Source organism: Procambarus clarkii, chromosome 56, assembly GCF_040958095.1.
Source record: "Procambarus clarkii isolate CNS0578487 chromosome 56, FALCON_Pclarkii_2.0, whole genome shotgun sequence".
Classification (NCBI taxonomy): Eukaryota; Metazoa; Arthropoda; class Malacostraca; order Decapoda; family Cambaridae; genus Procambarus; species Procambarus clarkii.
The window spans coordinates 10,955,921-10,976,584 of record NC_091205.1 but is presented as its reverse complement, the minus strand read 5'-3'; the positions used below and the strand labels follow the sequence as shown (position 1 = coordinate 10,976,584).

The following is a 20,664-nucleotide window of genomic DNA, read 5'->3' as shown; positions in this document are numbered from 1 at the left end:
AAATATGTGAAGCTGTTAGATGCCAAGTTTGCTTCTATATGCATCTGTGCAATATTACATAGCAGATGAGAATTAGTCTGTTTCTTTTTTCCTTCTTTAGCCATAATCTCAAAGGCAACGATTCCCAAGGGGCTTGCATAACAAAGTCTACATGTATTTCGTCAACACCCTTCTCAGTGATTACATTTGTTATATCGGATGTATTGATGTTATTTATAACACAATTGGCCCACATGTTAGTATTTTAGGCTCTTCTGTCCTGAGTTAGTGCTCCAGTGATTATCTATTTAAGTGAACTGATTCGTGGTCTAGTCAATATCTTGGTCATCATGCACACAGCAAGCCCTTTTACCGTTATTTCAATCGATGTTAGTTTGGTTTCTAGTATTAGGCTCAGAATTTTAGTCCATCTGGGAACCCAAGGGAACCTACGGGAACCCAAGGGAACTTTCAAGGGAGCCAGTCGGCAGAGTGGAAAGTATGCTGGACTTGTGATCTTGTGGTTCTGGGTTTGATCCCAGGCGCCGGCGAGAAGCATCGGGCAGAGTTTCTTTCACCCTATGCCCCTGTTACCTAGCAGTAAAATAGGTACCTGGGTGTTAGTCAGCTGTCACGGGCAGCTTCCTGGGGGTGGAGGCCTGGTCGAGGACAGGGCCGCGGGGACACTAAAGCCCCGAAATCATCTCAAGATATCCTCAAGATAACCCCTGTTATGGCTTGCATTGTATCATTTTGAATAACCTCAATGTTTCCCCACTGGCCCAGAGAAAGAGTGAGTAAGGCAGGCGCTGCATAATCAACCAGGGAACAAACGGCGTATTGGTAAAATTTCCTGAACAGTTTGTGTCCAGCTCCTCGATGGGGTCCTGTGATTGCTCTCATTATAATCAGTCGTGATTTTGCTTCCTCCTTCAGATATTGATTTTGTTTGTTGAATGTCATTTTACAATCTACTCTCACTTCGAGATATTGATATTGTGTAACCCACTGAAGGTTAATGTCTTGAATGCGTAGGTGCCTGTCTGGAGTGCTGCAACCTAGTCTCATTTCCTTAGACTTCTGGTCAGATATTTCTATCCCTGAAATACTGAATTCAGATGTTACTTTATCTAGCGCCATATGTTCTTTATTTAAAAGTGAAGGGCCTGTGATGACTAATGCTATATCATCAGCATAACTTAGCAATTTAACCCCCTCTGCAAATGTCATGGTAACGAGGTTTTCCATAAGGATGTTAAAAAGACTAGGACTGAGGACTCCTCCTTGTGGAGTCCCATTCTCGTGCAAGTGGTAGTCCGATGCTTGTTCTTGCAGCTTTACTCTGTCATACTTGTGACTAACTTAATCTTGATTCCATGCTAGCATATTTTGCCTTCGTCTTTTTTAACTAAGGTACTCACCTAGTTGTGCTTGTGGGGGTTGAGCTCTGGCTCTTTGGGCCTCTCAACTGTCAATCAACTGTTTTTTTTTCAACAGGGGCATCAGGGTGAAAGAAACTCTGCCCATTTCTTTCTGCCTCTGCCGAGGATCGAACCCGGACCCTTAGGACTACGAATCTTGAGCGCTGTTCACTCAGCCGTCAGGCCCCTAGCGTAAAGGGCTTCTAGGGGTGTCAAATTGCCTGCAGGCTTGCAAGTTCGAATGCTTTTTCTAGATCAATGAAGGTCAGTATTGCCAGACCTGCGTTAGCTGTTCCTAGTAAAGTTGCCATACAGTTGGCAGTACGTACTCTTCTAGTGAAGCCAAATGTGTGCTTATGCAGGTTTCCAGTCTTCCTCAGGAGCCTATAAGGCCATCCGTTCTACAGTTTTACTGATGCATGATGTTAATGAAATGGGCCTGTAATTGCCTGGTTCTTTCAGCTTTGGAATCGGAATGATGTCTGCTTTCTTCCAAGAGGTCAACAGTTTGCCTTGCTGCCAAGATGCATTAATATCGTCCAATATCCCTAGATCTCCAGCAGAATCTGCAGTGCGATCATTGAGTATGCAATGTTATCAGCACCTGTTACAGTGTCTTTATCACCTTTTTTGGCTCTGATTAGTTCTTGTTAGGTGAAAGGACAATCACATTCATTATTTGTAACTATTCTCTCATGAATTGCTGGCAACCTTTCTTGTTTTAATTGTTTCTGCGGCCTTCTGACCAATACAGGAAGCTGATATGAAGCTGTTCTTTCAGCAAATTGGAGAGCAAGTTTCTCATCCTCCTGCAATGGTTGAATACATGCCTGTGGTCGGACTGGTCGACCCGTTATGATTATAATCTGGCCCCATATTTTGCCACTACTACAATGTTCATTCAGAGTTTGACACCACTCAAACTATCTTGCCTTCTTTACCTCTTTGGAAACTCGTCTTGCTTCAGATATCACTGCCCTTAGCAGAGGTCTTCCTTCTGGTGTGGGGTTTCTCTTCAAATGTTTTCTGAAGATGTTGACTCAGGTTTCGTTCTTTAACTTCATTACTATAGAACCAATAGTTCTTTCGTTTTTCGTTTCCTGGGAAATGACTAGAATGGCTTTGTTTGCAGCAGCTGCAATGACTTTCTGGAGATTAGTGTCGTGTATGTTCAAGTCTTCAGGAGGCGTGTATGTCGCAAACCCTTTTTCAAGTTCCTCTTGGTATATATTCCAGTTGGCCATTTTTAAATTCAACCTAGGTTATGCAGGTGTGGGAAGTCGTTCTACGTTTAGTGTTGTGACAGTAGCATAGTGGCCACTGGTGATCACCGGGTCTACCTCCCACTTCGCCTGATGTTTGAGTGCTGTTGAGATTAATGTAACATCACAGGAACCCCTTAGAATGTTTGTGGGTTCCCCAGTATTAAGAAGTGAAATTTCAGTTATTTCTAGCAGAGATGCAGCTAAATGGCGCCCATATGCACCAGCTGGCCCAATCGCACCTAACTCTTGATGATGAGTATCAAAATCCCCAGCAATAATTCCATTTACGTGTGTTGCCAAGGCAAGCACTTTCTCTGCATCTAGTTTACGCCTAGGGGGCTTGTAGACATTGAATATGAGGAGCTCAATATTAGCTATATTTTCTGTTACTGTTAATGCCTCTACTCCATCCCCACATGAAACTGGGACTATTTTCTTGCTGGGTTTGGTGTTTCTGTTTAGGGGCATTAACTCGTGTTGTCTCCGCTGTTCATACGGAATAATATATTGCTGATATCCAGCTAATCTGAAGGACATCGTGGCTGGAAAAATAGTTTCTTCCAAAACAATTATATCTGTTGTCGTACTAATTGCAGCTTCCTAAATGTTGTGGTTTATATTTCCAAGATCTTGTATGTTCCAGTGCAGTATTCGTAATGACCAGATGATGGTTTCGGTTGGTAATGCCTGTCACAGTAGAACTCCTCTTCGGAATCAATCTCTGTATTCTCCACGTCGCAAGTCGTGTCGCTGCAAATCAGACTGCACTGATTGCTCATGGTCATTCCCTGCATGGTTGGAATCTGGTCATCTCTTTTGTCCATCACTTTGCTGTTGGTATTGCTGCACATCGGACTGCATTGATTGCTCATTGCCGTTTCTTTTGTTGCCGGATTCTGTACATCTCTGTCATCCAGTATTTCGTTGTTGATGTTGCTATATATCGGGCTTCATTTATTGCTCATGCCCGCCTCTTGTGTTGTTGAAATCTGCGCATCTCTGCTGATCAAAACTTTTTTATTGGTGTTGTTGCAAATCAGACTGAATTCCCTGTTGATATCTGTCTCGTGTGTTGTAAGATTTCGTTGATTTTGTGTCGCCACTGCATCTTGCAGGTGCTTTAGTGAATCTTGAAAGTCTGGTGTCTTGACTACTCGACTGTTGTTGGTAGTCTGTATCTCCATGTCGCGTTGTTTGTCCTCTTGTGCTTCGTCCTTTCTCAAACTGTCTATTTCTTGTGTAAATGTGGTCTGCTGCACGATCTTATCAATTATTACACAAGTGATTTCTTGAGTCTGTTGTTGTGAGTCGTTCTACGTCATCTGTAGGCAATTGATAATGGTCTCTGCCGGGATTTTCACGGTGTTTTTCAGCTGGACCTCGCTAAAACTGGAAATTTCTTGTGTTCATTTCGTAAGTGATTGCTTTCTGCGATTTTGCTTTTGTTGCATTTCTGCAGTTTTTGTATATTTTCTGTTTAGGAGTTAGTAGATTCGGGAAATTTTGCTCATTGAGAGTGGGTCTCTGCTGTGTACGAGTGTTCCAGACGTTGGTGTTGGTGTATGTAGTGCTGGTCTGCGTGATAATCCTGGCCTGAGCTCTCTTCACTTTTGTTTCCGTGCAGAGCAGGTTGTGCTACAGGCAAAATGTTTGCCCCCACGATATGGACATTTGGCTGTTATAGTCTCATTGTCCTTGTGCTTGGCCATACTGTCTCTGGTTGGATGTCTTGGGCTGCACACTTCTCTCCTGACCGGTGCTGCGTAATTGATGGTGGCCGTATTTCTGACACCTGAAGCAGCGCAGGGGTTCCGGGACGTATGGTCTCTGCCGGTATATTCCCCTAATTCCAAGATTGAATGTTTCTGGTACATGTCCCATGACGGTCACCAGAACCTGACGTGTCACTGCTTTGTCTACTTTTGTGCGGGATCGTTCTGCATTCAGGATTTGCTTGTGTTTTAGTATTGGAACCAGTGGAAAGTTGACTGGGGTAACCCGAAAGCACGACTGATGTTTGTCTTTCTGAGAGGCCCAGCTTTCCAATCATATAGATTTCCCTTGCAGGACTGTTATTTTTTCTAAGTTATTTTCAGTCAGTTAGTCTCGTGGTGTCATTATAATTTCTTCTTTCAGGTTGACTGTGATAGAAAGTTTGAGCTCTGGTTGTTCCTTTTCCATTTCCGTCACTTTTCCATATGCTGTAGGAAAGTGGTCTGTCTGCATTATCTTGATTTTTGAAAGATGGGCAGAATGTGACGATCCCTGCTGTGAGACTGGTGGTGTCCTCTCTTGTCTCATAATGTTGCCCTATATCTGGGTTCTTGAGAATGGTACATTGTCTGACACTGGCTGGTGTGTGACTGGTACTGTCTTCGCAAGTTCCATTATTTCTAGTGTATTGCTGGTAGAAGCACTTGGTGTAGCCTCGCTAGCAGTTTTCTTCGGTGCCTGCTGCACTTCGGCCCGCTGTCCCTCTTTGTCTAAAAGCTGCCTCCATTACCTCTTTCTCTTTGACTTCCCCATGACGTATTGGATTTCCCCCAGGTGGAATCAGGGAAACCTAATACCTATTTAGGCGGTGTGGTCTACCTTTCCTTGTCAGGCTCAATACACCTTCTAAGGTGCCCCATTATGGCACTGATTGAAGGGTATCGCCTCGCCCTTCAGGGTAGGACTCAAATTGACCTGGTCAGAGATACGATGATCCTCACAAACAAACAAAAAATAATAATAATCGGTCATGGGGTGATAGTTGCAGTACGACAGTTTGGGTCGCCTGTATATTGAGGTGTGCAGAATATCAGTCAGCAGTATATGAGCTAATCAACAACGTTGTTTGTCCATCAATTGTAGACAAAATCGGTATTGTTTCCTTCCAAACAAGATATTCTCTAGGTCTTGGAGTATTGATTGGCTCTTCCTAAAAAAACTGCGACGATTTGAGATGATGACTGCTGAGATCTTAGGTTTCCAGAGAACATAACCGTGCGCGGCCTGCTAGCAATGGCGCCGGCAGCGAGTCTGGAGGTGCTGGTGTTTATGACGGTATTCAATATGATGTGTTCAGATCCCGGAGGTGGTGGTGTTCATGGCGCTGCTGGTGATCTTCCTGCTGGGGTTCGGGATAGCGTCGCAGGCGCTGATGCATCCGGCCAGGGACGCTCTCCACCTCAACTCCTCCGCCCTCGGCGCCATCATGGAGCAGGTCCTCCTCACACCCTACTGGCAGATGTTCGGCGAACTCCAGCTCCAGGAGATAGCAGGTCTGCACTTCTCTCCGTCTGCTTTACTCTGTTTCCTGCCTTTGCTTCTCTCATTCTGCTTCTGACACTGCTTTTCTGCCTCTGCTTGTCTGCCTCTGCTTGTCTGTCTCTGATCTACGACCTCTGTTGCATGCCTACCCCTGCTTCCCCATCTTTGTTTGCCTACCTCTACCTCCCTGACTGTGATTAATTACTACATCTTGCCTCAATCTGTTTGCCTGCCTCATTTACTCCCATCATCCACTTACCTCATTTACTCCCATCATCACCAGCCTCATTTACTCTTATCCACCTGCCTCATTTACTCCCATCATCACCTGCCACATTTACTCCCATCATCACCTGCCACATTTACTCCCATCATCCACCTGCCACATTTACTCCCATCATCACCTGCCACATTTACTCCCATCATCACCTGCCACATTTACTCCCATCATCCACCTGCCTCATTTACTTCCATCGTCACTTGCCTCATGTCTTCCCCTTATCCTCCTGCCTCATGTCTTTCCCTTATCCTCCTGCCTCATGTCTTCCCCTCATCCACCTGACTCATGTCTTCCCCTCATCCACTTGTGGGATATTTGGGCTTGATTCTGATTAATTAATAATTAATGTAATAAATTAAAATTGCGAAGGACCACCCGCTTTTAAAATAAAGAGGGAAACTGAGAATTTCAGATCATTGGATAATTTCTAGAGGAAACCAGTGACTATGGATATAACTAGAAAGCATGATCATAATAATAATTAATGGGCTGTATTATTAAAGAAACAAACCTCAAACACCTACATTGGGGGGTTATTACTGGAGGTAAGTACGTCCAGGAATTAGTGTGGTTCGTTCACTAATTCAATTAATAATAATCTAATCCTATAAGGTAATGTTAAACTAATATCATTCACATAAAGAGGAATATAAATATGAGCATAATAATGAGTTACAGTAAATCATACATTAATCTCAAAACATTCTGAATAAATCAAATTGCAAAGGAATGGATAAAAAGGAAATAAATCTTAGCTTGAAGCAGATTCCTTTAGATAACCATAGAAGTCCTCTTAATCTCCAGATCCGGTACACTGACGAATGGTACGGTTCAACATGGAGAAGGCAGCATGAGGAATTCTTCTCTCGGGCTGCAAGATAAATAACTACCAGTAGCAATTGATTTAACTACTCAATTTATATTAAAAAATGTTAAGATTTACAGATGAAATGCTAATCACCTGTTAATAGGTGTTATCTCGCTTCATAACGAACAATCACCCTGCTATTATCAGACCTGTAAATGATGCATCAAATAAAGGAGTACTTAGCTGTGGGCACTGTATAAGTATTAAGATTGCCGTATTTTCGCATCCCAGGCTCCGGTGAACCTATCCTGGATAGTGATGCGCTTCAAGTTGGCTGATCACGTGTCGTCAGGAACCAAATCAAGGGGTCCCTTATTTAACACCAGCACTAGTTGAAGATATTATCTGCGAGGTCATTCACGCCTCACAGTGGCGGCTTTCATCTGTGGATGGATAACACCTGTCCTATTTGCTGGACAATGGCGTATTCTTATGAGTACGGTAAGCGCAGATTTGCTTCCTTTCGGCTCTGCACGTATCCGCGTACTGAGGAGGATGGCGTCCCTCTCACCCACGCCGAGTCGACGTTCATAAAACAAATTTTTGTCTCGAACATTAATATTTCTCGCATTTGCGTTTGAAACGTTAAAGACTGGACGGGTTTATTATTTAGAGGAACAAATTATTATTATTTACCAATTTAAGAATAGTAAATATATAAGGGAGAGGAATTAATGTCTCCCCATGGCATTCATTGATGACGTTAACTCTATCGCGAGGTAGACGCTATGATTCTAACGCTCTATTCGGCTTTTAGTTAGAGAACAATTCGTCTGCAATCAGTTGTCATACAGAATGCTTTAATTATGGAGAATCGTATTTAATTCTCACACAAATTGGATATAATGTGTTTACTGTAAGGAAATCTGACGCAATACTGGCGTCAGGTGACGTGAGAATTCTAGCCTAATGCACAGATGAATTATTAGTACATGAGAATTCTACGAGTTGTTAATTTTACTTACTACAATATTTAGTATGGTTAGTAATAAGTAATGAGAATACAACAATGCTGTATTCGATGTTGGAAATATCCAACACCCCTTGCCTCATGTCTTCCTCTCATCCACCTGACTCATGTCTTTCCCTCATCCACTTGGCTAATGTCTTCCCCTCATCCACTTGCCTAATGTCTTCCCCTCATCCACCTGCCTCATGTCCCAATTACAAACAGTAGCGTAAAAAGGCTCTACGAGCAATCAACATTGTTTTTTTTTCAACGATTGCTTGTCTGGATTCGTTTTTCTGTCCCAAGTAAACTATAATTGTTCGTCGGGACTTTTGTTCCTTCAGAAAAAGAATAATTGCTCCTAGAGTCTCGTTCTTACGTCCCCATAACTATATTAGCTTGAAGGGTCATCGAAAGATTGAACATTAGAATTAAACAGCAGAAATATACTTTTACCTACATATTATATTTATTTTCCATCTAAACTCTTTCAAATGTATAGAAATATATATCCTAATCATCTCACCTCTAAGAATTAAGAAAACTTCAGCCACTATTTCTATCCACCCAAACACATTCATATATAAAAGGCAAGGAACCTGCAAAAGCCCTACTGGTCCATAATCAGATGCATCAATTCATCCACTTGCATTTCTCACCCCCCAACTCCTTGCCTATCTAGAGAATGCAGATAAGGATTGCATATTAGTTTCCAAATGTTTTTAGTGACTAGTTAAAGATTATTTAATTTGTAACATATATTTTTGGTGTCCATCCAAAGATTGATTATTTATTGCTAATATTTTTAGGGTATAGTCAAAGATTGTTTATCAAACCATAAGAATCCGCAGAAGGCCCGTGCACAACAGCATCTCCTATTTATACCCACAAAGCTTTAACGGAGTAATCATTCAGAAATCTATCACTCTTCACAAACCAAATATTTTTTTACTATAAAATCTTAATTCGTTGAATAGCCTACCAGTATATACCCTGGCTAAATCCATACATTGCAAGAGTCTATGACGGAGTACTTAATCCCCATACTGTCCACCAGCGTAATTATATCTGGCGTTGCTGGGTTCAGTTACTCAAATAATATTAAAATGTTAAAGCAAACATCCTGGACATGTGAGAGCATAATTACATGTAGCATTGAAATCTCCAAGCAAGTAGCAAAATATGCATTTAATTACAAATATATTCAGATCTCAACTGCATTCTTTTTAAGTTATACTTCCTGTAATGGCGTTTTATGTGACATCATTTTCATTGTCACATGCTGCTATTGGTGACATCATTAACCCCCATGCTAAATATCCCATATGTTGGATATCCTTACAGTTCCAATTATATTGTCGTTAATTCATCATACCAATATAAATATTTATGCAAAATATATTTGTAATAATTAATTTTTTCTCAAATGTATGCAAACAAGAATTGTGAACTCTGCGGTTTTTAGAAGAGATTTCAATACATAACTTGATACAATGCCTTTCATTGCGGCCAAAACAGTATTAAGAGTCATCACCCAGCAAACACAACACGTTGTTGCAACTTTCAATAACGTTTCCATAGAGTCGTGGGAAAGAAAAGTTGCAAGTATAGTTCAACAGGCACATGATCAATATTTAATCCATGAATTGTAAAATTATTTCTTACTGTAATTTGGCAAATTCTGTCTTTTCTTACACTAGTTTCTCTTTTATATTAAAAAATATATTTTGTTCATGTTTAATAATTAAATTCTATACATTACATATATGAATTGTGAATGTTGTTTCATAATCGTCTGAGACATTCTTAAAACATTTAGTTACTCAAAGATATTGTATTATATATTTTTTTCGATATAGCTAATATTGGCTTATATAACACTATTTGTTCCCTTATATATTAAAACAAGTTTTTCATGTTAATTTATTAAATGTTTATATCATTTTATAACATACATTAATATTAATAAAAAAATAATAGGTGTATGAAGGACACACGCCACATTTTATCTAACTTTTCATTGGAATAAAAAAAAATATAGAACATCAAAATACCTCTTAGAGTGGAGAGCCTCTTCGGCTCCCTGGAGCTTTACCGGGCTAATGTGTATATATTAGACCGTTGCAACAGTCAATCTAAGGAGCTCTAGGTCTATCGGGGACCAGAGCCAGAACCTGGCCCCCCTCATGAGAGGTATAAGGAGCAATGCCCTAAAGACACCCTCGTGTAATTGAAAGCAGTCTTTGTCTGCGATCTACCAGGTCAGACACCCAGAAAGGTAGGAATTCCAAAACAAACTACTGCTGGTCAAAAATTGCAAACCGAAAGCCAAACTAGCAAACAGAACTCCCCAATCAAAAACTAGGAAACAAACATGTCACAACAACCCTCGTGCATCTGCCTGTGCAAATCCCCCCCTCCCCCCCTCCATGGCAGGGGAACGAGGGTTCCCCTGACCTTCACGCTGGCAAATCTCCTCAGTTCAAGAGGCTGTTGTGATGGTGACGGTCGATCGCTCTGGCTCCACTCTTTGCGCAGTGCTGCTTAGCGGTGTTGTTGCTGTGTTGGTGGTGTGCGAGCCAGGAGTTACACAATAGTACCTTGGCTACCTTCCCTAGGTGTCCTATAAGTACTGCCCCTGCGCCCTAGGGTTATCTTCCCTGAGCCATTCGGGAACTACCTCCTCAAGGTTCTGTTGCTGCTCGGTGATTGCCCACCCTTGGGGTTCAGCTGGGGTGGTTCTTACTCCTGTTTGGCCTTGGGTAGGAGGTAGTTTCGTCGCTGGCTGTGGCGCGAGCTACTGTGCAGCTGTCTGAGATATGCATAGGTCCCCATGCTTGCACACGTCACAGGGGTTCAGCTTTTAGTTTGTTTGTTTGGTAGCTCTGGGATAACTGGTTAGCAGTACCTCACCTGGGCTTCCCTTAGCAGTCAGCCTAAGGGTTCTAGAAGCCCACATTGGGGCTTAGTTGTCCGATGGAGGCGACCGAGTTCCACCTCGCCTTGTGCGAGTTTTAAGGTTGTTCTGTCCCCTAGTCTCATGGTGACACTCACCGTCTACCTCCGCCATGCTGTCTGTTGGGTCAGTGACACCTTTGACCCGGAGTCCTGCTAGTGGTGTTCTTTGCTTGTACTCCATTCACCCAGTTCACTGAGACTGATATTCGGATGCAGGCAGCTTTAGCGTTGCACGCGAAGTTTAGGTTGCAGCAACGTGCAAGGTTGCCTTTCCTGATGCCTTGCAGCTGCCCTGCTTGGATTATACTGGTAGTGAGACTTGGGAGGATTCGGGGATTGTCCCCTCCGGATCAACGGCGGAGGCATTCGAGCTCGTTCCTCCTGCCGGAGCTTTTGGGTCACGCCAGCGGGCCCCCTTCATCCCTGCTTTTCCGGTGAACTCTGCTTTTTCTCCAGAGGCAGAGGGTTTGGAGGACGACTTGGCCCCAGGTCCTGTTGTGGAGGATTCTGGGGCTGGAGAGGAGTTGACTTGGGGGTGGGGGAAGTCTGCCCCAATTGACCCTACTTGGGTGTTGGTATCCTCAGAAAGGGTTGTTGATTCAGGGGAGGGGTTTTCCTATCCCCCCTCCCTGTACGATTTTGTTATGAGTTCGTCTCCTCCCCAGGTTCGGTTCTTCGGTTCCCTCCTACTGGAGGTTTTTGGCTTCCAACATCCCACCGAGAAAGGTGTTTGGGAGGCTCTTGCAGCTTACCTCCTGCGAGATCCGGATTACATCTCGATAATGAAGCCTTCTTCTTTTGAGTTTTGCTCCTCTTTTCCTTGTTGGGTGCGTTACGAGGTGCTGGAGTCTTCCTAGCTGGCAGACTGCCATTTCTTTTCGTTGGGGGCTTGGTACTCATTTTGTCGGACCACACACTTGAATGACAGGAGTTGACTACAGTCATTCAGGTTTACCTGGGGTGCAAGTTGGAGCACCTCAATGCGTTCTTGTTCGCCCCCGTCCTTCCTCATGATGTTGGCCAGGTGCGGCTTCACATGCAAGTTCCCTCCCTTTTGGTATCCCTGGTGGCCGAGGATTTGTACGCCCGTGAGCACTTGGCTTCGGTCTTGCGCTTCTTTTCCCTGTTGAGCTGTCTTTGGACTGGCTCAGGATGTGTGTGGAGGAGCTGGTGTCCAGGCCAGTGTCAGGTGTGCTTGCTACGGCATCTTGGGCGTCGGCTGCCTTGTTGAAGTTGTATACACCGTTTCTGAGGGAGGTGGTGTCTCTGTTCTTCACTTCTCGCCTTACATGTTGACAGGCGGTGCTAATCCATTCTTTGGATTCGTCTTGGGCCCTGGCTCTTAGATTTTCATCCTATTTTTGTACGTTGCACCATCGCAGACTGTGCAAACAGCACTTTCTTTTGGCGGTTTCGTCTAGCTGCTGGCCTATGTCGGACTTGTTGGTTCTCTGGGGGGGGGGGGGAGGGAGGAGTGGCCCTGCCTCGAAGTGTCGTGCCAAGTATCAGGGTTTCTTTGGTCGCCGTAAGCCAGTTCTGCCAAATTCGGGATTGGCCCTTCCTGCGGAGTCATGGCTCGTAGGGGTCGTCAGTTCTGACGACCTCGTAGGGGTCGTCAGTTCTTTTGCAGTTCGCCTCATCGACGGGGCAATAGGGGGGAAGGCTTGCGCTGGTTTGCTTTTGCCTGGACCCACGATTAGTGGGCATTTTGGGTCGTTTCCTCCGGCCTGCGGTGGCGTTGGGTTGTTCCTTCTCCTTCGGGGTTAGCAGGGTGGGCCTCTTTCCATGCGCTCTGTCAGGTCATCCTGGAGTGGGTTCTCCTCCTGTTTTCAGTTCCGAAACGGGACTGGGCAGATCTGCGAATCATACTGGACTTGTCCCATCTGATCCCCTGGGTCTTTTGCCCCTCCTTTCAGATGACCACTCTGTCTCTAGTCTGGCTGCTTTTGGAGCCATGTGCCTGGATGGTGTCTCTGGTCTCCGGGATGCATATTGACATGTCTCGATTCATCCGGGTTCAGCGATTGGCTTGATTTTAGTTATGGGGCGACAGGCTTACCGTTTTCGTTGCCCTCCTTCCAGTTTGGATTTGATACCTCACATATTCACACGCCTTACCCAGGTCATGGTGACCCATTTGCATCTGATAAAGATTAGAGTTCTGGGTGTCCTCGACGATTGGCTGGTGTGGGCTCCCAGCCAATCCACGTGTCTGTTCGCCAGGGATTTGGTTCTTTTCCAGCTCGTCGGGTTTGGGTTCTTGGTGCACTGGAGGAAGTCTCATTTGGTTCCTTCTGGTTCGGACTGAGCTGGGTCTTATGTGGGATTCTTGGACCGCTTCCTTGTCTCTCCCTCTGGTGGCATTGGTGGCGCTGCAGTCCCGCTTATGTTTTTGGATGGCACCCGGGTCACACGTCAGTTGTTCGAGCGGCGGTGTAGGAGCCTGATCCTCGCCGTGCTGGTATACCCATCGGGTCGGATCTGGCTTCGGCGGCTGTTATGGTTTTTCAAGGGCGTCCCTTGCGCCGCTCTCGCGATCGGTGGGTTTGCATTCCGGGAGCCTTGCGCCGGCTGCTTCATCGCCAGCTTCCTCTGAGGTTTCTTCGGGGTTCTGTGCCCTGACGCCTCCCCGAGCCCTCACTCACTGTCTTCACAGATGCCTCATCTCTCAGCTGGGGTTTTGTGACCACTGCTCACCAGGCCAGCTAGGGTAGGTGGAGTCCATCCGTCCGTCGGGCTCACAGCATGGCAAGGGAGTTTATGGCAGTGTGGCATTCGCTTCTGAGGGTTCATGTTGCCCATGGAGCAACGATCCGGCTCCATTTGGACTGCTTCCCGGTGGTTCATTGTCTGAACTGCGGGGGTTCGATGCAGTCTTTGGCTCTTTGGGGCTGGTCGCTTCAGGTGACTCGTCTACTGAGTTTTCGGTGTGCTCTCCTGGCAGTTCACGTTAAGGTGGGTGTCAAACGTCCTTGCTAACGGCCTGTTTCGGTTCATTCCCCGATCCATGGAATGGACGGTCAATGCCTACTCGTTCAGTTGGTTCTGCCGGACGTACGGGCGCCTAGAGGTGGACCTCTTCACATCGGCGTGGTCGAGGCATATTCCAGTGTATGTGACGCCCTTCCCAGACTGCGAGGCCGTCAGGGTCGATGCCTTTCGTCTGGACTGGTCGAGGTGGGGTCACCTGTACCTCTTCCCACCGGTACAGTTGTTGCTCCGGGTCTTGGCTCGTTTGGAGACATTTACCAGGGAAGAGTAGTCCTGAAGGCTCCTTGGTGGCCGGCCCAGTCCTGGTTTCAGGTGCTTCTTGCTCGATGTCCGAACCCGAGGGTCTTCCCGCAGCTTCCCCTCTTTCAGCAGATTGGTCCGGTCTGGAACGTGGGTGGATCGATCTTCTCCTCTGTTCTACACATCTGGTATTTTTGACACGGGTTTATCAAACTTGTATGGTGATCAATTGCTTAATTGATGGTGTCCAACCTGTGAGTTTTGTCTCGACTGCAGTATAAAATTTCCTGATGGTCCTTTCTGCACTTTATCTCTTCGTAGATTGTCTTCGATTTCTGGTCAGGTTCTTTTGTCCTTTCTCTCTTGGTTATTTCAGGACCGTCATCTTATGCCAAATACTGTTGCCTCGTATCGTGTGGCGCTGGCGGAGTCGCTGCAGCTTGCATTTGGGGTGGATGTCACTTCTGCCCATTCTGCAAGCTATCTCAGGCGTTGTTGCACCTGCTTATGCGCTGCCTGAGCCGTCATGGTCGTTGGACTGGGTGCTCTCTTTTCTCTATTCTTCTCGGTTTGCGGTTGCCCCCTTGGTTCAGGACTGTTTTTCTACGGCTCTTTTCTTGTTGGCATTGGCCTCTGGGGGTCGGGTCGGAGAGCTTCATGCTCTACTCTGGCGCAGGGGTTTCTGCTTTTTCGGTCCTGTTGGTCATTTCTGCATTTGCAGCCGTCTCCTTCTTTTCTGGCGAAAAATGAAAAATGAGTCTGTTGCTTTCCGAAGGAGTCCATGCGTTGTTGATGCCTAGTTAGTTCGGACCGGGATATATCGTGTTTTGTGTCCAGTTGTGGCTCTTCGCTGTTATTAGCGCACCACGGCCTCTGTGACAGAGGACACACTTTGGGTAGACCCGGTTTCCCTTCTTTCCTATTCCTGTGCGTGGGTCTCCCAGGTTGTTTGCAGGATTATTCCGTCCAGCTAGCCTGCAGTCTATCCCCGTGCCCATGCCGTTCATAAGTTCGGGGCTTTGGCTGTTGTTTTTGGTAATATGTCCGGGCCTATCATTCCGGCATGGGGCTTTTGGAGGTCGAGCAGGTTCCTGGCTGAATGGTACCTTGTTGATGTTCCTGGCCCTTCTCGGGCATGAATAGCCTTGGGTCGCAGGTTATAACCAGTGGTCTCGGCTTTGAGTTGAGCGAGTAACAACTGCCTCCAGGGTAAGTCTCTTCTCTTCTCATATTTGGTTAGGTAACTCCAAGGAGCCGAAGGGGTTCTCCACAGGAAACTGGTGTTGAATGTAATGAAACGCCATTTTCTGGTGAGACCCGGAGGCTCCCCGGTATCCCTCCCTGCCCCCGATCGGCGTTTTTTTCGCGTTTTTGATACTTAGCCTCTCAACTGAGGGGAGTTGCCAGCGTAGCGGTCTGGGACCCCTGTCCCCCTTACTGGGATGGGGGGGGGGGGGATAGCACAGACGTTTGCGCGGTGGTTGTGGTGACGTCATGTTTGTTTCCTTGTTTTTAATTTGGGAGTTCTGTTTGCTAGTTCGGCTTTCAGTTTGCAATTTTTGACCAGCAGTAGTTTGTTTTGGAATTCCTACCTCTCTCGGCGCCTGACCTGGTAGATGGCAGACGAAGACTGCTTCCAATTACACGGGGAAGTCTTTAGGCCATTGCTCCTCGTGCCTCTCTTGATTGGGCCAGGATCTAGCTCTAGTTCCATGTAGGCCCAGAACTCCTTCGACTGACTGTAGCCACTGTCTAATATATACATACATCAGTTGGTATAGCTCCAGGGAGCCTCCAGGCCCCATATTCACGAAGCAGTTACGCAAGTACTTACGAACGTGTACATCTTTCCTTAATCTTTGATGGCTTTGATTACATTTATTAAACAGATTACTAGCATGAAAACTTCCCAATAAACTGTTGGTACTGTTATAAACAGCCTCCTGGTGCTTCGGAGCTCATTAACTACTTAAGAATTGTAAAGAAAGCCGCCAAAGAAAGAGAAAAGATGTACAGGTTCGTAAGTGCTTGCGTAACTGCTTCGTGAATCTGGCCCCAGGTCTCACCCAGAAAATGGCGTTTCATTACATTCAACGCTGGTTTTATTATATAAATCGATATTATTGCAGATTTACATTAAGCACAAATGGGTGAGTACAACTAAATGAGTACAACTACATGACTGCAGCTAGGGGAATTCAAGTAGGTGAAAACAACTACACGAGTACAACTAGAGGGAGTACATGTAGGTTAGTACAACTTGAGCCCTGCTAGGTGATTACAAGTTGGTGAGTGCAATTACACGAGTACAGCAAAGGGGAGTAATTGCAAGTAGGTGAGTAAAACTAAAGAAGTACAAGAAGGTGAATACAACTAGCTTAATACAACTGGGTGAGTACTTCAAGGTGAATACCGGTACTATCAAGTGAGTACTATCAGCTTGAGTTCAACTAGATGAATTTAGCTAGGTGAGAACAAAGTTTTTTTTTTAGCAAGGATACTCCTGCGTGGGCCCTAAGCCTTTGGCAGGACCACTGGCCCACTAAGTGTTGCTTGTTTCTGTTTTACTTGGGCGGAGTAAATACTAACAAGTAGATGAGTTCAGCTAGGTTAGGTACAAGTTGCTGGTTAATACAGCTAGGTGACTACAAGTAGGTCAGTACAATTAGGTGAATACAGCTTGGTGAGTACAGCAAGGTGAATACAAGTAGGTGAGTTCAACTAGGTTATTACAACCAGGTTGGTGTAGCTTGGTTTATATAGCTAAGTGAGTACAGCTAAGTAAGTACAATTAGGCGAGTGCAAGTAGATGAGTTCGACTAGGGTAGTATAGCTAGGAGAGTACATATAGGTGAGTACAGCTTGGTGAGTACAGCTAGGTGAGTAAAGCTAGGTAAGTATATCTATGTGAGTACAGTTAGGTAAGTACAAATAATTAAGTGAATACAATTAGGTGAGTACAATTAGATGAACACAGCTAGGTGGGTACAGTAAGGTGAGTACATCATTGTGAGTACAGCTAGGTGAGTACAGCTAGGTGAGTACAGCTAAGTGAGTACAGCTAGGTGAATACAGCTAGATGAGGACAGTTAAGTGAAAACAGATAGGTGAGTACAACTAAGCGAGAACAATTAGGTAAGCATAACTAGATGAGCACAGCTAGGCAAGTTCAGCTAGGTAAGTACAACTAGGTGAGTATAACTAGGAGAGTGCAACTAGATGAGTACATATACAGTAGTACAGGGAGGCGAGTACATTTAAATGAGTTCAGCTTGGTAGACACAGCTTGATTCGATCTGATGTTCCCTTTGTCCCCTTACTTTTTCCTTCGCCTCTCCATTGTTCTGCTGCTCGTATCTTTGTGAGGAAATGGTACACAGTTTGTTCCATTTATCTCCCCCCGAGAGTCCTGCTTTCTCTTCCCGATCTGAAACACCTCCTAGACTCCTTGCCGGAGCCTGTGCTCTTGCTAGGTGACTTCAATTGTCGTCATTCTCTTTGGGGTGACGTTCTGACGAATACCCGGTGTCGCCTTCTTGAGCCGTTAATCCTCTCTTCTTCCCTGTCTCTTCTGAATTCTGGTGAGCCCATGCATTTGGACTCTCGGACTCGCACCCTTTCCTGTCTTTCTCTTTCACTTTGCTCGTCTTCTCTTTACTTACATTTCACGTGGCAGGTTCTTGATGACCTCCATGCAGTGACCATTTCCCCATCCTTGTTACCTTTTTTCTTTTCACCCAGTTTGCTAAGGCAGACTGAACCTATTCACCCTCAGTGCTGCTCTCTCTCTGACCTCTCCCTTCTGCCTCTCCCTCGCTCTCTCCTCCTTTTTCATGACACCGTCTTCGACGCTGCCCTCCGCTCTATTCCTCGCTCTTCCTCTCGGGGCCCCCAGAAGTGCGTTCCCTGGAGGAAGACAGACTGTGCTCGGGCTGTCCGCTGTAAGCGTGCATCCTGTAAGAGACACTACCCCCGGCAGACGGCCGATTCTTTTCTTTTATTCGGAAAGCAAGTGTGGTGGCCCGTACAGCAATCCGTATGGCTAAACGTGAATGTTGGGCATCTTATGTCTCCACCATTACGTCCGAAACTCCTCTTCCTCTGATCTGGAAGCGTATCTGCAAGATAGCGGGTAAGTTCGTTCCCAATGTCTCACAGGTCCTTCACCTCCGTGGTACTCTTGTGGCGGACCCGTTGCAGGTCGCTACCGAATTGGGTTCCCACTTTTCTTCTGTTAGCTCTGATTCTCATCTTCCCCAGTCTTTCCTTCTTCGTAAACCTGTCCTTCAATCTCGTCCTTTAAATTTCTGCACTCATCTTCGACTTCCCTATAACGATCCCTTCTCTCTCTCTGAACTTCGGTCTGCCCTGGCCCTCTGCTGTTCTACGGCGGCGGGCTCAGATGGCATTCATTATGAGATGCTTTGCCATCTCCCTCCGTGCACGTCTCAGTATTTACTGAGTCTGTATGATCGGATCTAGGAGTCGTCGGCAGTCTCTGAGGACTGGGTCGATGATGTTGTCCTGCCTGTTTGCAAACTGGGGTCTCTGGGAACATCCCCTAAGGACTTTCGCTCTATTGCCCTCACAAGTTGTGTCTGCAAACTCTTTGAACGTAGGGTTACGTTCGTCTGACATGGTTCTTAGAACATCATCACCTCTTCCCTTCTTAATTTAGTTTCCGCAAGTGCCACAGCACAGGGGCCTCGTAGCCTGGTGGATAGCGCGCAGGACTCGTAATTCTGTGGCGCGGGTTCGATTCCCGCACGAGGCAGAAACAAATGGGCAAAGTTTCTTTCACCCTAAGTGCCCCTGTTACCTAGCAGTAAATAGGTACCTGGGAGTTAGTCAGCTGTCACGGGCTGCTTCCTGGGGTGTGTGTGTGTGTGGTGTGGAAAAAAAAAAGGTAGTTAGTAAACAGTTGATTGACAGTTGAGAGGCGGGCCGAAAGAGCAAAGCTCAACCCCCGCAAAAACACAACTAGTAAACACAAGAGATGTCCTGGTGAACTTGGAGGTCTATATTTGTACTGCTTTTGCTGCGAAGACCTCCGTTGTTACCGTCCTTTTTTAGCTGGCGAAGACTTACGACACCACTTGGCGATATCATATTTGTGGTGTTTGTGTGTTACTGAGGAAGTCTTGGTTGTAGGGTTGATGTAAAGTCATGACTTGGTTACTGACTTTAATACTTAATATGATTACATGACTAGTAGCCACCAAGCTTGGCGGGCGTCCTGTACGCTCTCCTGTTTACCTCCTCTCTCTCTGGCGTCTCAGCCGCCGCACATAGAAAACGGATGGTACCATTTTCTGTGAACATGACATCCCTCCTTTTCTTTAAAAAGAATGAATACAGGATGTCTACCATGCTTGTAGCACAAAGCAAAGTTATTGACACAAAGTAAGTTATTAACATATCAAGAGATACTGCATACATTTAACATTAATTAAGCACACAAAGAATTTAAACAACTTAATCTTTTCCACAAAGGATTTCAATGTTAAAAATACATATGCAATGTTAAACATGAAAGAAACTGTAATACAAAGTTACAAAATATTGAATGAGATATCTGCATTATTCAAACAATATTAAATTTAGTTTAGCACAATAAGTAAATACTTTTCATTACATAGGAACACAATTAATCATCAAATCGTGTAGGGCGTTTAACATGACGTTTAGGACGAGAGTCCTTAAATGCAATAACATCCCTTGATGAATTGTTTGTCGGGTTATAACTATTTTTTTCTTTTTCTTTTGCACGACTTTGCACTTCATCATTTTCTACACTAGTTGGAATCACTTTGAAATAAGCCATATTACGTGTTATACTATGATCTCTATTACTAGCTGTTACCATAGTTCCTTTTACACTAATCACTTTATATGGTTTTGTATCATACGGCATATCTAACTTTCCCTCTTTTTTCTTTTTAACGAGAACAGTGTCTCCAACCTTTATGAACTGTTCCTTTGTACGTTGATCATGAGCAATTTTCATTTTGCCCTTGGCTAGTGCATCCTTCTAAGCGAGACGTTTATCCGTTACCTCGGCTGGCATGACGGGTAGTGCGATTCTCATAGGACGTCCAAATAAAAGTTCGCCAGGCGACTTGCCCAGTGTTCCATGTGGTGTTGCACGGTAGTTCCTGAGAAAAGCATACATAGCTTGTTTCCAGGATCGTCCTTCGGCATGAGCACAGCATACCGCTTTCATGAGAGGTTGCATGAATCTCTCAACTTCTCCATTTGCTTGAGGATGTAGTGGCATCACACGGCGGTGTTTGAATCCAATATGCTCAGCAAAGTTGACGAAGTCTTGTCCATTGAATGGCGGTCCATTGTCTGTCTTGACAACTTCAGGAATGCCAAAGTTTGAAAAGATCTTGTCAAGTTTCGGGATGACGGCCTTTGCAGATGTGGAATTGATGATTTCTACTTCTGGATAACGT

The 20,664-nt window shown here is 45.2% G+C and overlaps 1 protein-coding gene across 1 annotated transcript in view; it reads left to right on the top strand.

Annotated features, from left to right (window-relative positions):
• The window catches only part of LOC123770920 (transient receptor potential cation channel subfamily M member-like 2), a 317,900-nt gene that overhangs the window by 280,829 nt on the left and 16,407 nt on the right, over positions 1–20,664 (top strand). The window contains exon 18 of the mRNA XM_069306032.1: positions 5,736–5,931. Coding sequence (XP_069162133.1) covers positions 5,736–5,931 — 196 coding nt within the window. The remainder of the gene's footprint in view (positions 1–5,735; positions 5,932–20,664) is intronic.